This window comes from Eublepharis macularius, chromosome 1 (assembly GCF_028583425.1).
Source record: "Eublepharis macularius isolate TG4126 chromosome 1, MPM_Emac_v1.0, whole genome shotgun sequence".
Lineage (NCBI taxonomy): Eukaryota > Metazoa > Chordata > Lepidosauria > Squamata > Eublepharidae > Eublepharis > Eublepharis macularius.
The window spans coordinates 79,875,265-79,890,590 of record NC_072790.1 but is presented as its reverse complement, the minus strand read 5'-3'; the positions used below and the strand labels follow the sequence as shown (position 1 = coordinate 79,890,590).

General features: G+C 38.7%; 1 protein-coding gene across 3 annotated transcripts in view; it reads left to right on the top strand.

The window, feature by feature from the left end:
• The window catches only part of CEP162 (centrosomal protein 162), a 47,049-nt gene that overhangs the window by 11,254 nt on the left and 20,469 nt on the right, over positions 1–15,326 (top strand). For 2 of the 3 annotated variants that reach the window (XM_054978637.1, XM_054978629.1), the window contains exons 6-17: positions 328–395; positions 2,332–2,408; positions 2,942–2,969; positions 4,396–4,518; positions 5,150–5,341; positions 7,397–7,478; positions 8,699–8,975; positions 9,875–10,124; positions 11,357–11,505; positions 12,620–12,847; positions 13,346–13,483; positions 14,399–14,511. In XM_054978637.1, the coding sequence (XP_054834612.1) occupies positions 328–395; positions 2,332–2,408; positions 2,942–2,969; positions 4,396–4,518; positions 5,150–5,341; positions 7,397–7,478; positions 8,699–8,975; positions 9,875–10,124; positions 11,357–11,505; positions 12,620–12,847; positions 13,346–13,483; positions 14,399–14,511 (1,725 nt within the window). The remainder of the gene's footprint in view (positions 1–327; positions 396–2,331; positions 2,409–2,941; positions 2,970–4,395; positions 4,519–5,149; positions 5,342–7,396; positions 7,479–8,698; positions 8,976–9,874; positions 10,125–11,356; positions 11,506–12,619; positions 12,848–13,345; positions 13,484–14,398; positions 14,512–15,326) is intronic. The other variant, XM_054978621.1, reaches the window with a different exon arrangement.

Here is a 15,326-nt window from a genome sequence, read left to right as displayed (position 1 = left end):
GGGGCTGAGAGAGCTCTGAGAGAGCTGTGACTGACTCAAGGTCACCCAGCTGGCTTCAGGCGGTGGAGTGGGGAATCAAACCTGGTTCTTCAGATTGGAGTCCTGCCGCTCTTAACCACTACAACAAACTGGCTCTCTTGATGTTATGTTGATGCTGCAGGGCAACTTATTTTCTGTCTGTGTAGTCCCAAGTATATTAATTTTTAGAAAAATGATTTTGAGTTAACAGGCATTTGAGCCTTTTAAAATAAGCAGTAGGGAAAGTCTCTTAACCCTAACATTTAATGAGAGACATTTTGCTATAAGTAATGGTGTCACCTTTTGCAGAGATCACCCAGATGTGAAACATCTGGAAGAAGGAAATGAAGATGAATCAAAGAATCATGAAAAATCTGGTAATATTAGTAGCTTTAAGATATCTTTTTCAATCCTTACTTCATTTTATAGATGACAGATTAGAGCCATGATTAATCTATAGAATTCCTTGCCGTAAGAAGTTGAGATGGCCACCATGATGCATGATTTCAGTCAACAAATTAATGGGCCATAATCAATGGCTGCCTCCTACTTGTAGGTAGACAGGCTGTAGTTAGCAGAAACAAATAAGACTATATTGCTGGCAGCTGTTGGAAGCAGTCTGTTAGAACAAGATTCTAACAAAGTCTGTAGAAAGGGCTGCAGAACGGATGAATGGTGAACAAAAATATTCCGAATATCAGCTCTTACAGTATATACTGCAGCATATCAGCTTTCACGGTATATATTTATAGAACATTTCTATACCACCTCTCCAGAGACCTGCTTGAGGTGACTCACAAAGTAAAAATACAGTAAAAGCATAAAACCCACTGTATGGTGTGTGCCTTGGAACAGGATTTAATAGACTTGAAATAAATATTTCAGCTGTGTTTCCTCAATTCAGTGTTCTCAGTTCATGGTAAAAGACCCATTTTCTGATGCCTGACGTGCAATCATATACCATGATTCTGTCTAACAGTCTTTATTATTTATCAGTGGCCCTCTTACTTTGTGTGGTCTGTACACAAACTCCACCGTGGGTATAATTCTCTTTGTCATCACTCTGAGCATATTTGAAGAGTACCAATTTACAAACTAGCAACCTGAGGACCTCCATTTTGGTTTATACTCTTTCATGGACCCCTCCTCTTCACTTCTCTTTTGCTGGCACCTATCATGCACCAGGCAACTCCTTTGCCTCAAAAATTGAGGGAAAGAGAATTGTTCCTGCTTCTTCTTTCTCAGTGCCCTCCACCTTCTGCTTGCTTAGCAAGAGGCAGTTGTACCCTCCTTAGCCACCTCTCAACCCTTTTCAAAGTAGGCACAGCAAGCCCTGCATGCTGTGCATGCCCAGTGGAGACCTCTGTCTTCTTGTGAGAGGTTGGAAACTATGATGACTGCTGCAGTAATTTACTGCTATGGCTGATACCCTACAAGAGAACAGGCTGCTGCTCCCTGCCTGTTTCTGATGGTGGGTGATGTTTGTATTTTGTTATCCGCCCTGAGCCTGCGAAAGCGGGGAGGGCGGAATATAAATATAATAAATTAAATTAAATTAAATTATGGGTGGTTGGCCCCCTTTATGGCAAGATTGTGGACCCCCTGGAGTACCCAGGCAGTTCTCCAGGGGTCCATGGAGTCCAGTTTGAGATTCTCTCTTGTAAAAGGGCCTCTTATAGTTCTTGCTGTTCTTCCGTAGGACCAAAGGAGACATCTTTACAAAGTTTCAATTTATTAGATATACTGTATTACTGCCTGTTGTGTCTTTCTTTAACTTTTAAGGCTTTCTCTCATCTTTGCTTTTAAATAGCTTTTTCAGCACTTTCATTTTACCATTCAGTTCTATTGATAGCGCTTTTTCCTTCTCAGCTATTTCACTTTTTATATTTGTTATAAATGATTTTAGTCTTTATTCATCTGGATAAGTCCACTGTGTTTCAGCCTGTGTTCATATTGTCCATGGTTCTTTGTCCTGATTTCAAATTAGCAGCAGTGTTATGGTTTGTTTGCACCATCCAGTTTCTTTCTTTTAAGAAACAGAGGCAAGCAATTCCTCATTATTCCTTCTTTTTCCCCTCCCAGAACGTTATTCTTCTGCTCTTTGTAGTCTGCTCCAGAATGCTTACTTGTGAGAAAGCACACCTGGCTGAATGCAGAACTCCAGTTTTGTGGGCTGAAACTAAGCTCATCCTGGCTGGTTGATTTTTCTCTAAAAGGTTACTTAGATCTCCTGTCTGTAGAAAAGAGCTGTGTACAATGTCCTTCCCTGTTTCCTCTGAAGACTTAAATTTATGCCTTGTTTCAAATGCCCAGGTGATTATAGTGAGGATTTTGAAGACACAGAATCTAAAGAAGACAAAGTTGAAAGAACTGTTACATCAGAAGCGAATGTAATTATGTTTGGAGAAGTACAACTTTTTAAATGTGTTGAACTTTATTAGTAAACAGATCTTGTAGATGTTATTATATGAAGTTTACACCCAAATAAGGATTTATCAATATGAATTCATGCACAATAATCCCCAGATCCCACTCAGTTCAGAAACAGCAGTATGGTGTCCAGTCCAGGTGACAAATGGTGCCGGCATAATGCTGTTTCACCACCACCAGTCATGTGACAAACAACATTATCTTGGTGGTGGTAGTGACATTCACACATTTAGATGTTTTAACTTCAGTTTAAAAACAGTATTTTGTCTTACATATTTTTCTCAAGTTTTATTATTCCTAAAATTTGATAGTCATTTCCTTTAATTTAAGTCTTTTGATCTACTTCTGTTCAGATCATATGCAAATTAAAGATTCTTCTCTATAGTGCATTAGGCTATAAAACAATGCCAGTAAAAAAAAATTCTTTGTCAGCTGAAATACGTATTTATCAATTACATGGATATTCATATATATTCTCTTAACTTTTTTTTAGGAGGAAAAGACTGGCATGCTGGCTAAAGGTACAAAATATCAAAGATGTCAAACATGTAACCCACCTGGGTTGGTTTTGCTGTACCCAGTTCTTGGTGTGAAGCAGTTAGAAATTACCCGTAGGCCTAAAGTATTAAGCAAATTTCAACAGAAGCTGTTCATGTGCAAGCAAAAATTGTTTTTTTGATGCTTTGTGGCTTCCTTTATTCCCCGTGCTATGCCTGCCATAGGGCCCTGTCCATTTAGACTTTCTTTCAGAATTAAATGAATAAGTATTTCACTATTAATATACATTTTTATCTCTGAAAACTTCAGCAAGGTTCATCTGTCCTTTACAAGCAAAGTGACCATAACAGAGACCATCTCAGTTCTTGGGTTGAATCTGCCTGCAAAGTCATTTGGGAGAGGCTAGTTAAAAACTGTGAACTGTCTAGATATAAGGAGCATAAGTACAGCCTATGTAATGAGGACAATTATTCACTTTTCAGTTTTTGAAAGAGTAAAAAATCCTAAATAATCCCAATAAAATAATGAACGTATATTGGGGCAAAACTAGATGTGACTAGAGGAGGGAAGAATTCCTATGTATTTGAACATGGCTACCTGTTCCTGTTTTAAAACTGTGGTAGATAAATCTAAGTTTCTTAAGAAAATGGGACGTTCCAATGAGGGAAGTTTAACCTTGCCTTTTTCCTACCTTGCCTTGCTTCTTTCAGAATTTTATCTGGCTTTAATATCAAATGTGAGCTGAGCTATAAGAAAACTGCTCAGAGTAATAGACTGCAACTGTATAAGGCAAGGGGGAAAGGCACCCCACCCCAGCTTTAGATATAAATAGGTTCATCAGATCTAATTTTGTCCTTAGTTTAAAGTTAAATACGTTAATATTAAACAGCAGTATAGCAGCAAGTTAATTTTCAGAGTTCCCAGTCTGACCTCCTTTGCTATGAGAAATTTAGATTGTGATAAGTTTACCAGAAATAAGTCTCACTGAGTTAAGTGAGTCATACTCCTGTGGAAAGGTGCATAAGAACGAAACCTTAGTGTTGAGAATTAGATAATATTTTGTGGAGAAAACTCACTAAAACCGTGCAAGACTAGGAGCTATTCTTTAATAGCAGAGAACTATAGTTGTTGATAGTTATAATTCACTGTATTGTTATGATCAAAACTCTTTTCCGCCTATGAAATTAATTCCAGCTGATAGCCATTGACTTATTCTAACCTTTCACAGTCTAACATTTCACATCCATCAAGTTTTCAGACACTGGGCATATCATTCTAAGTTTTATAACAATGTTAGGTGGAGTAGGGAATTGCTTGACTATATACTTTTAAAAGCAGTGCTATGGAAAGTTAGAGCAGAGGGTTGCATAGTTTTTCAGCAGGCTAGTATTTGGAAGATACACGCCTGTTAAATGGCAGTGTTCTCAAACATCTTTATTTTCTTTTCAGTTGTCCTCCTTGATTCCCAGGACTCAACCATGGAGACTCAAAAGGTCGATGACCAGCAGGATGTAGCTGTGACAGAACATCAGCTACCTCAAGACGTTGCAGCAGATGAAGTGAATGGAACAGGTGGGCCTGTTTTTTTACCAAGTCTTTTTTGCCTTCTCCATATGTTGACTATGCTGATGGTTGGTCTTACTCAGTTTATCTGTCGTCTCTTCCGATTTACCATTTGCTTATCTTAAGATTTAAGATACAAACCAGCCATTGTTAAGTGCTTCACTTTTGTTTGTTAAGTATTTCCTCATAGCTTAATGTTTCCTAAAGATAAGTAATCATGGAAACAAGCTCTAAGTCTGGGACTTTTTAATTAATTAATTAATTTATAGTCCACCTTTCTCACTGAAATCCAGGGCAGATTACAATACAGGTGAATACAATATAACGGCAAGGACATTCACTGAGCAAAATACAGTATGATCAACAGTTAGGACATTCAATGAAGAGGTACAATAGGAGGGTATGGTTGCAAGCTTTAAGTTCTGAATTGGGAAAGAAGAAAAAAATTAAGAATGTAGGATTTCATTTCTTACTGTTTAATTTCTCTCCAGTTACTGAGTGTTAAATAGCTGGCTAAGGATGCAATCCATCTTTTATTGGAATCACTTGCAACAGCTTCTAATGCTGTTAATTTATTAACTTGTTCTCCCTTGAATAGAATTCACTGAATCTTGTTTAACCTCCTCCTTGCACCCATCAGGTGTTTCTGGTGGGCAGACTAATAGTGATATTGAAGCTTTGCATCAGGCCTACTGCCATGTTGAACACTCTTTAGGAGATACAGATGAGCAAAGAATTCATGCTGGTACAATGGAAATGGCAGAGGACTCCATTAAAGATGCTTCACAGAGTAAAGAAGATTGTCCCAAGAATACCTCCACTACTAATTCCGGTAAATGCTAAAACATCTCAATACTTGGTTAATATGGCATATGTGTACAAAAAATACATTATGAGACCTGGATTAAAACCAAGACTGTTTTTTGCCATTCAGTATTAGTATTAGAATTTCCATTGTAGTTTTTGTAGCACTATATCAGTGACTTCCCCACTCACAGGTCACCACACAAGAGTAGGAACACTTCCCTGTAGCATGACTATTTATTTTATTTACTTCATTTTCACTCTGCCTAACTCTCCAGTGGGTACCCAAAATGGCTTACATCATTCTCCTCTCCTCTGTCTTATCCTCATGTCAACCTTGTGAGGTAGGTTAGGCTGAGTGTGTGTGACTGGCTCAAGGTCACCAGCCAGTCTCGTGGCAGAATAGGGGATTTGAAGCTAGGTCTCCTGAATCCTAATCTGAAATTCTAACCACTACACTACACTGGCTGCTGCATTAGCTGTAAGAACACTGGAACTGTGAGTTAGGCCAGGCTTGCTGATTGGAAGAAAACAATGATCAGATGGGAAAGATTCATGCAGCTGTCTCCCGCTTATGTTTTTTCACATCCTTGCCCATATGCTGCAACATCAGGATTGTGTCATGGAGCATTGGTTCGCTTGCTGTTGTGCAGTGGAACCAATGTTTCTTGAATGAAACTGTTTCTGGAAAGCATTTAGAAATGTGTGTGTAATTCTTCCATGAGAGTTTCCTCTGCCAAAGAAAACTTAAACCCTGAAAATCTTCAGCTTTAGTTTTCTGACAAAAGCAAGTGTTTAGCCCTAATGATTACTGATTGGAATCTTGCCATAGTTGTAGTATTTAAGACATTATAAATATTCTACACCCCTCTGCCATTTCTCCTATTTTAACAAAAAGATAATAAAAATATCACAGTGCATATCTGCAGATATGCAGAAAGATATGCAGAAAGAAAGATATTGGAATTCTCTATTCTTCCACGTAAGGAAAAGGAAGATTAGTAAGTACACACTTTCAAGGGACCTCAGTTGATCATTCAGAGAGGCTGTACCAGTGATTTAAGGAAGGAGGTTTTGGAGGCCCTGAATCTTCTTTGGGGTCATGTCCTGCACTCTCCAACTCTCACTCTCTCTCTTTCCTCTCCCCATCTCATTCCTTGCATTCAGTCTTCTCACTTAGTAGGCTGTAACTGCAATAGCACAAATCCGTAAGTCATTCAATACTGGTTTGGCATAATGCACAGGCTGGCATAATTGGTGATGCTGAGTCATCTTGCCATAAAGCTAGCCACAGGAGGAGTGTCTAGGCCAGGCTAAAGATACTGTATTTGCCTCAAAAGGTACAAGTTGTACCAGGGCTGTTTGTCCTGCTGTATTGGAGAGCACAACCTTGCTCGCCTTTTCCTCATACATCATGATTATAAGATCTTTCTCAGCTTTGAGGATGGTTGACTGCCCGAAAGATTACTAGCTACTGTTCCTTCACTTAACTCAATCCACTATTGCTTCTTTTGTCCTTTCGTAAGTGGCTTGGAAGGTCCTTGCTGTTCCAGAATTTGTCGCTTGCTCACTGTCTGCAGCCCGTGCTGCCCAACAGATTGGGTCAATTATTTTTCAGCTCTGTCTCTCTGATATTTGCTCCAGATTCTTGTCCAGTGCAGGACTCCTTGGCACAAGCATTACAATAGAGTGGTGCACAGTTGATTACTGCAGAAACTAAGTATGCCTTCCCTCCAGTGCTGAGTATCTTCATTTATTAACTTGAAAAGTGGAGTGTTCCAAAATCTGAGTGATTGGCAGAAAGATTTAAATTTATTGGACAATTGATCTGAAGATGAAACTTGGTATGATAGTTATGCATAAATAAATACAATACATTTATTGATTTGGCAATAATAATGGAAAATTACAGAGTAGTTTGCAAAAAGTATACTATATTTTATGGTGGTTATGTTTGTTATAGCAGCAACCAGATCCTAGAGTTCTCAGTAGTAACTGGCAAAAAAAAAATTAAATTGGTTAGTTTTATTTGAAAACATGTCAGAATGTATTAATCTAGAATGTTGTCATTTTATCTATTTAGATCTGCCTACTATAGAAGAACTGATGAAACCTTTCAGAGCAGATTCGTCTTTTGCCAGGGGCTTTGACCTAGAGCCTGCAAGGTATTCATTTTGGAAAATATGTATTATAGCAAGCATATTTTAACCAATGGATCTGTTTCTTCATTTGTTTCTGATCAGCAGATTTTCTCACACAAATACAGTGCAAAGGATGTGAAATCAGTCTTCAGTTTGTGATATTGTTTTACAAATTGAGTAGATCTGTTCTTTTTGTAAAATTTAATCCTGCAATTAATCTACCATTGTCAGACCCATTTATTGGCTTGAGACTTTACTCTTGAAGCTGCTAAAAGAAATGGAATCCAGTAGTCCATTCCTACATGTTGCTGAACTTTGGTAGCACCTGCTATGTCTGGGTGCAGTTTTCATCATGAGGGGAAATCTCTTTGTACCAGCAAGCAGGTCCAGCCCTAGCCAAAATATGTGAAGTGGCAGTCGTTGTTCCAGGTAGCATAACTGACTTAACAGTAGCCTCAAATATGGCATTGACTCAGAAGATGGTAACAGCAGTACATATTGTAAGGAGCTTTTGGAACACTTACTGAATATTAAAGGCTACTTTAGCTGTTAAAGCACAAACTGCTATCTCTGTCTCAAAGGAACAGCTGTCAGAAGGAGAACATGATAGGGGGATTTAGCTAGTTCTATCAGCAGCAATTAGTGGACTGCATTTTGTCTATCTATCTCAATATTGTCTATTTTGACTGGTAACTAGAGATGGACACGAACCGAAATATGAACCAAAGTTCGGCACGAACTGAGCCAGTTCGCATTTCGCGAACTGGCAGTTCATCAGAGCCCATTTCTGACAAACTGCCATGAACTTTAGGCTAGTTCATTTGGTTTGTTTTTCAGTCTGCAGACAGCTTGGCGCCGATCAATCAGTTCCTAGACAATAGGGGATGGGCTTTCTGCAGACCTGGAAGTGACAATTTGCTGGCCCAGAAGTGACGTTTTCATGAACCAAACGAACCGTGGCAGGTTCATGAAAGTTCATGGTTTGTGAAATATGGTGAATTATGAGGTTCCTTTTTTTCCCAGTTCATGCCCAACTCTACTAGTAACTGTTCTCCAAAGTATTAGGCAGAGAAAGATTTTTCCCAACATCTGTTTTCCGATGTCCTCTAAGGAGATGCCAGGAATTGAGCCTGGGTCCTTTTTCATGAAAAGTGCATGGGACATGACCCCTCCTGTAAATATATGTAGGGGGTTTTCTCCCAAAATGGATATCACTGATGTTATCTTTCCTTCTTGTCTTGCAGTTCTGTGAATGTGACACACAGTGGAGATGAACTTGGGCCACATTTACCTTTGAAAGAGCACCAGAATAATTCCTACCTGGAAGAGCAAAAGGTTAGCTGTCCACTGGGGCAGCATAGTATACAAGAGGATGTTTCAGTTCAAACACATGGAACAGAAGGTAATTTTCATCATGGAGCTAGTAAAGAGAATCAAACTGAAAAGATTCAACATGATTCCTTGAGACAAAATGTCTTACAGAACTCTTCAATTGTGCATCAAGACATCAAAATGAACCAGGTAAACTGTTTCTGATATATTTCTCTTCAGTTTAAATCATAAAAGTTAAATTATACATAAAGCTTGATTTTACATGCAAAATATATAGGATGGAGGACCTACAAACCACAAATAGAAGGTACCTACAGTTGCAGATATTTTTTGCCATTCCCTCGTACCCCTCTCCCTACCAGCACACTGGAAAGAGTCAAAGGTGGATGTGAGGTTTTCCAGTTCCCTCTCATCTCTGCATTGCCCTGTGACATTTGTCCATGAGGTACTCCCAGCTTTTAGCACGAGCTTTTCAGAGTTAATGGGGGGCACAAGAGGAAGGAAGGTGCTATGTATTTCTGGTATATAAGTAATTGACCATAAAAACATAATATTTAGAGTTATTATGACTGCAGGATAGAATGAACAGCTCAAATTTAACAAATCGTAAACAGAGCTCTGTTCATTGACGATTGTTCCCCCCATATCCTCCTTTCAGCAGCTCCCTGCACCCTCCAAAAGCTTCTTCTGAGAGTCAGCGGGCTCTCAGGAAAGTCATCACATATAGTGAGGAGAGTGGGAAATCACCTGCAGCACCGTGTAAATCGGCCCCCTATAAAGAGAACCTCCCTTCCATTTGTGCAAGGGCAAGTTTGGAGCTAAACCTTTTTTCCTAAGTCAGTCTAGTGCATAATGTGCAAACTACTTCATAGTCTTTACCTTTATAGCCCTTGCCTGTTATACAATAATAAAAGGAGCTTAGAGTAATGCATACAAATCTCCAACAGTAACCCCCTCAGTTAGTTTTTTTTCTGTCTGATACAAACTGAAAAATGTGTTTTATTTTATAGTGCAAGCCATCTTGAGCACCTTTAGAGGAAAGGTGGCTAGTAAATGTTTAAATAAATAAATGTAAACTCATCCCACAGGTACGTTCACCAAATAAACAGGATCTGGAATCAGTAATGAATAAACAAGCAATGCACAAAAATACCAAAACCACAGGCACAATGCAGAAAAAGAAATCTCTGAGTGGAGCCTATAACTCTGTTAGGAGTTCTGGCTATGGCAAATCCAGTTCTCCCTTAAAGCAGTTTCCCACAGTTAATGAAAAGAAGGTGTTAAATGAAGGCATCAGAAAGCCAGCTTTGAAAGCCAAATCTCCTGCAAGGCCAAAAGGTAATTCACAGATGTGTTTTCATGCAACTTTCTATGTTACGATGGAAGAAGAATGTTAAGTGTAGTATTCTTCAAGATTACGTTATCGCTCCTTGCAAGAGAGTAGATGTGTTTGGAACAAAGGCAGTTTTTTAAATTTAGAAATATCATTTTGATCTAAATGTGAATGCTGTTGCTTAATATATCTACCAGAGTACAACACAAAAACGGAATTCAGAAGAACAGTTTCTGGCAAGCAAGAAGACTGGAGATCTTACCATCTAAATTTGGATTGGAGTGGGGGGAGGAGATGACAAAGGAGAGTGTAAGAGATGGTAAAAATGCACAAATGTAATTCTCTGCATTCTTAGCTGAGAGTATGCTCCTGTGAAAACTGTGGGAGTTGGAGGAACGAAGTTCATAATAAAAGCAGCTAGGCGAGAGAAGCCTGTAAAAACATTGACTGGAAGGGGCCCAACAAATTGAAGAGGGCATACTACAAGTGGCAGTGGAGAACTTAGAAGAAAAAAAGTCCTTTCTAAACGTCTTCCAGTTTCTCGTAAATTCTGGGCTTTTCACATTTGCCTCTACTCTCTCCAGCTGCTCCTCACTCTCATTTACTCGGTGGCCGTTGCTATTCTGCTGTAGCAGGCAGGCCAGCAGCAGCAGGTGACGAGGTGGTCGGCCAGAGTGTGAGAGGGTAGAAAGTCTCTCTTTCCCTCTTTGGGCAGTCACATACTGTCAGGCCAGCCTACCTCATAGGGGTTTTGTGAGTGGAGGAGAAGGAGAATGATGTCAGTTGCTTTGGGTCTCCACTTGGGAGAAAGGCAGAATATTAATGGAACAAAATTTAAAAATTTACTCGCCCACCAAGTTTGACTGGCTGCTACCACCACCACCACCTGAAGAAAGCAACAGCCACAAGTTTAAGGTTTGGGCAGCAGGACAAAGGAAGGATGAGAGTTTTTCTCTGTTTCGGATGTACAGTGTGAACTGCAGGATAACTCGGGGCTGTACTATTCATCTTCCTTTTTAAAGGTGGGCATTACATTTGTTAATGCTTAGATTCCAAGCCCAGTTTCTGTAGCATCTCCAGCACAGATGCGACTGCATTATTTACATATGCTTCCCCTTCCCATAACACCTTTTGTTTAAGGTGGATCTTGTCCTCTAAGTAAGAATTGTAAATATTGAAGGTGGTGATGGCGCTTATGACACCATTACAGTATACAGTAATGTTTTTTCCCCATCAGATAAAGAAACATTTTCTGGAACTAAGATAATACAAACCAACAAGCAAGTTTCTACAAAGAGGAATGACCTTGCTACAGCAGGGCACCCCTCCGCAAGTAGTCCTCAACCGCCAGATAAAGAAAGAGACTGTTCTCTGCACAATTTCCAAGTAAGCCACTGGTCCAATATTGGCATCTCTTAAAGAGAAACAGGAAGAGAATGGCAGTGCAGCAACATGCATGCTGAACTAGCATTTGCAGAACAATTAGAAATCCTGCAGTCCTTCACAGCCCCCGTGTCATCCAAATGAGCCCACAGAGAAGAAGGAAAAGAATGCACACATAATAACATGATATAACTGTGTCTGCTCCAATGTGTGGGCATATTTGCATTGAGCCTCATAATACATTGATTCCCATCTGACAGCATTACATAAAAAGTTTATAAATGGGAGTTCGTCTTTTAGTTGCAGGAGCATGCTACTTTCCTCTTCTGTCTAACAGAGTGGCAGCCACTAAAGCTGCCCTTCATAATTATTTTGGGGTAATGAGTGTTTAAAATATTAATCCCCTGTACTTTCAGCACATCAGCTTCAGGAGCAGCTTCAAGTTAACAGTTATTAAAATGATAAAAACTGATTGATAAAAACTGATAAAAACTGTAGAACAACTTTATTGCACATTATATTCCCCCACCCCGCCTCATCTTCTGTAGACAGCCCAGAGTCGCTGACTTGGGTCCTAGAGGCTCTCCATCTGTGCTCTGATGAGGTCCCTGCCGATATGGCATTGTGCTGTCAGATCATTCACAGTGTTTCTCTTTTTGCACTTTTTTCCTGTTCTGCTTTTCACAACACCCATTTGCAACTGATTAATGTTAAATCACTTCTGAAAAAAATAATCTTGTCAGTGTCTAATAGTTTCTCTTTAAATTAAACATGCTGATTAAAATTTGCATAAAGATACAGCATTTGAACATATTAAATAAATTTTCTGTTAGCAGAAGCAGATCTTTCCCTGCCTTCCTTTTTCATTTGCAGCCTCTTGTGATCTCTGAAAAGACACTATCAGGAGTTTGGGGGGGGGGTCTTCACAGAAAAAGAGCCATCTGCTTTTGGGGTTGTAGTGAGGGGAGGTATTAGGCACAATTGTCCCTCCTCTCTCTATTATACAAGGGCATAGCCCAGCCTCAACGTGAACTGTTGAATTAAAAAGAAAAATGGTAAACTAATCTTGATTATCTGATTTTTAGCTTTTCAGATATTATGTACCTTTTTTTACCAGGTTTCTTCTTATTCTCCTTCCCGAAATAGTGAGAGGGAGCTTTATTTATTCAGAAGAGTTCAGCAAGCAGAGGAGAAATTGGCTGTAGCCCATGATTTAATTCATCATCTAAAAACCACATCTTTGCAGAAGGAGAAGGAAATGGAGGCAAAAATAACGGAAATGAAAATGCAACATGAAAGAGATTTTTTTCAGCTAAACCAAGAAAAGTATGTTCTTCGAACACAGGTAATATTTCTAGTTGTACCTTTTCCTTATTCAGTAACAAAGAGAATAACTTTTGTGATACTGCCCAATAAAAATAACGAACTACTTATTAGTTCTGTCACTTTAGTTCTGATAAAAGAAAATGCAATTTATTCTCACTGCTGCATAAAATAAGTAGCTGTTCAGAAGTTATTCAGCTGGTAGAAGCACTAGTTTTTCCAATTTTTATCTGATTACTGCATGTAAAATATAATATTAGACAGAGATAAAACTTTTTTTAACTAAACTGCCGATAGTCTTCATGGATGCAGAGAATAGGGGGAAATGGGTTAAGTATAAGTTCCATCCTGTGCTCTGAGGATGAAGGGAAGTATACTGATGGGACTCTTAAAGGTAACAGAGCATCCTCATTAAATGCAAATGAACTTTTGATTAAGCCTTTATCTAGTTAGCAATTTATCTAACAAGCAATTGAATATCTAAGATGCACTTTACATGTTTACATACATACTTTCTTAGCTAAATAATAGCGAGGACCTGAACAAAGGAGTAAAGTGGACACGTATTTGGGAAAGAATTCCTGATGGTGGAGAAATGTTGAAAGAAATCCAAAAAGAAGTCCAAAATCAAGAGACTCTTCTTCAGGGTTATCAACAGGTAGACATTTGAATGTTGTGAGTACAGTAGCAGGATTTTCAAAAGCATATAACTATCTTCCCCCGCACCATCTTGCTTTCCTACACAGCTACATTTTTATTATCAATGTATTTGAAATAATATTGTACAGGGAATATTCTTGTTCCTCATTGCTTATTCTAAATCTACTCTAGGCTTTTTTAGAAGTTCTTATTTTTTCTCTGCTGCTTAGCTGACAGTTTCATTGCTGGTGCTTTTCCTAGTTACTGTTCTCTTTCTAGGACAGAACAAAACACTGCAAGTTGGAAGAAGTAACGTATTCTTGTTACTCAGAAATATCTCTCATTTTTTAGAAAATGTTGGTGACCCCTGGTCTATAAAGATGGCATCATGCAAACATGTGAAAGCTGCACTTGTTTTATTCTATAGTGTTGATGTACTCTCATAAAACTTTCTGTATGAATTTGTAGTAAAAGAGATAGTAATAGAGGGCATTTGTCTCTACACACTGTGAACTTTCACCTCTGCCCTGCCTTGTAGATGGAATTTGTTTTATTAAATATCTACTAAAGCTCTCATACAGCTTCAGACCTAATAGCCCATACTGGCCTGATCTCATCAGAGTTCAGAAGCTAAGCAGGGGTAGTACTTAAAGGGGTGACCACCAAGGAAGACAAGGGCTGCTATGCAGAGGAAGGTACGGCAAACTAGCTCTGCTCAACTCTTGCCTTGAAAACCTTATGAGGTGGAGCTTCATTTGCTTGCCATGAGCTGGTTGTGACTTGACAGCACATTTCAGTTGGCATTTATTTTATTAAATATCTACTAAGTCAAAGTTAATGCACCATGGGTGAATAGGTTTATTTGTAAGTAATATACATCTTTGCTTATAAGTACATGGTGGCTAAGTAAAATCATTCTTGATGTTTAATTGAGGAAAATGAAAGATTATACCAGCAAGTAAAAGAGCTGCAGTTAAGCAACAAGAAAAATGAGGAAAATATGTTTAAAGAAAATCAGCGTTTGATGACTGAATTAGCATCCTTACGGTGAGTTTATTTGAGCTGCTTATCATAATTCACTGTGATCTTGAATAGATCTTGGGAGCTAGCACTGCGTAGTGTTTAGAGTGTTGGACTAGGATCTGGAAGAGCTATGTTCAGATTCCTGCTCTGCCTTGAAAGCTTGCTAGGTGACCTTGGGCCAGTCACACTCTCACAGCCTAACCACCTCACTGGGATGTTGTGGGGATAAAATGGAGGAGAGGAGAATGTTGTAAGCCTCTTTGGATCCCTTCCTGTTGGGGAGAAAAGTGGGGCATGAATGCAGTTAATAAATAATAGATCAGAAATAAATAGAAAACTCTTCTGAGAGTCTCTAAGAAACTTGGGAATTACCCAGCCAGAGTAATGCTTGTGCGTAATTCTCTCTCAAAAAATCAGTGGGACTTAATTTGTTAACTGATATAGTATTGATATAACTAGTACACACCTCTCACCTGTATGTGACCCAGCCAAAACTTAGCTTGGTTGAGTAGCTAAAATATGTTGCTGGAGTTATAATTTTAGCTAATATTATAAAATAAAGTTCAATGCCAGACTCCTTATAAGGGATACTACTCCATTAACCTCAACAATCTGAACCTTTTTGCAAAATATAATTAACTGTCTTACATTATTAATACGTATATTTGAACTAAATAGCATTGTCGAATATTTGATGGAGTCTTGGAGAATGGGTGAGAAATGGGTACCAAGCATCTTTTTTATTTCTGTATATTAAAAAAGAAGTTGGCTCTTAAAAATGAAGCCATTCAAGACATCCCAGTGAAACTGATTCAGAAACTCTCTTGTGGCTAAAGAGA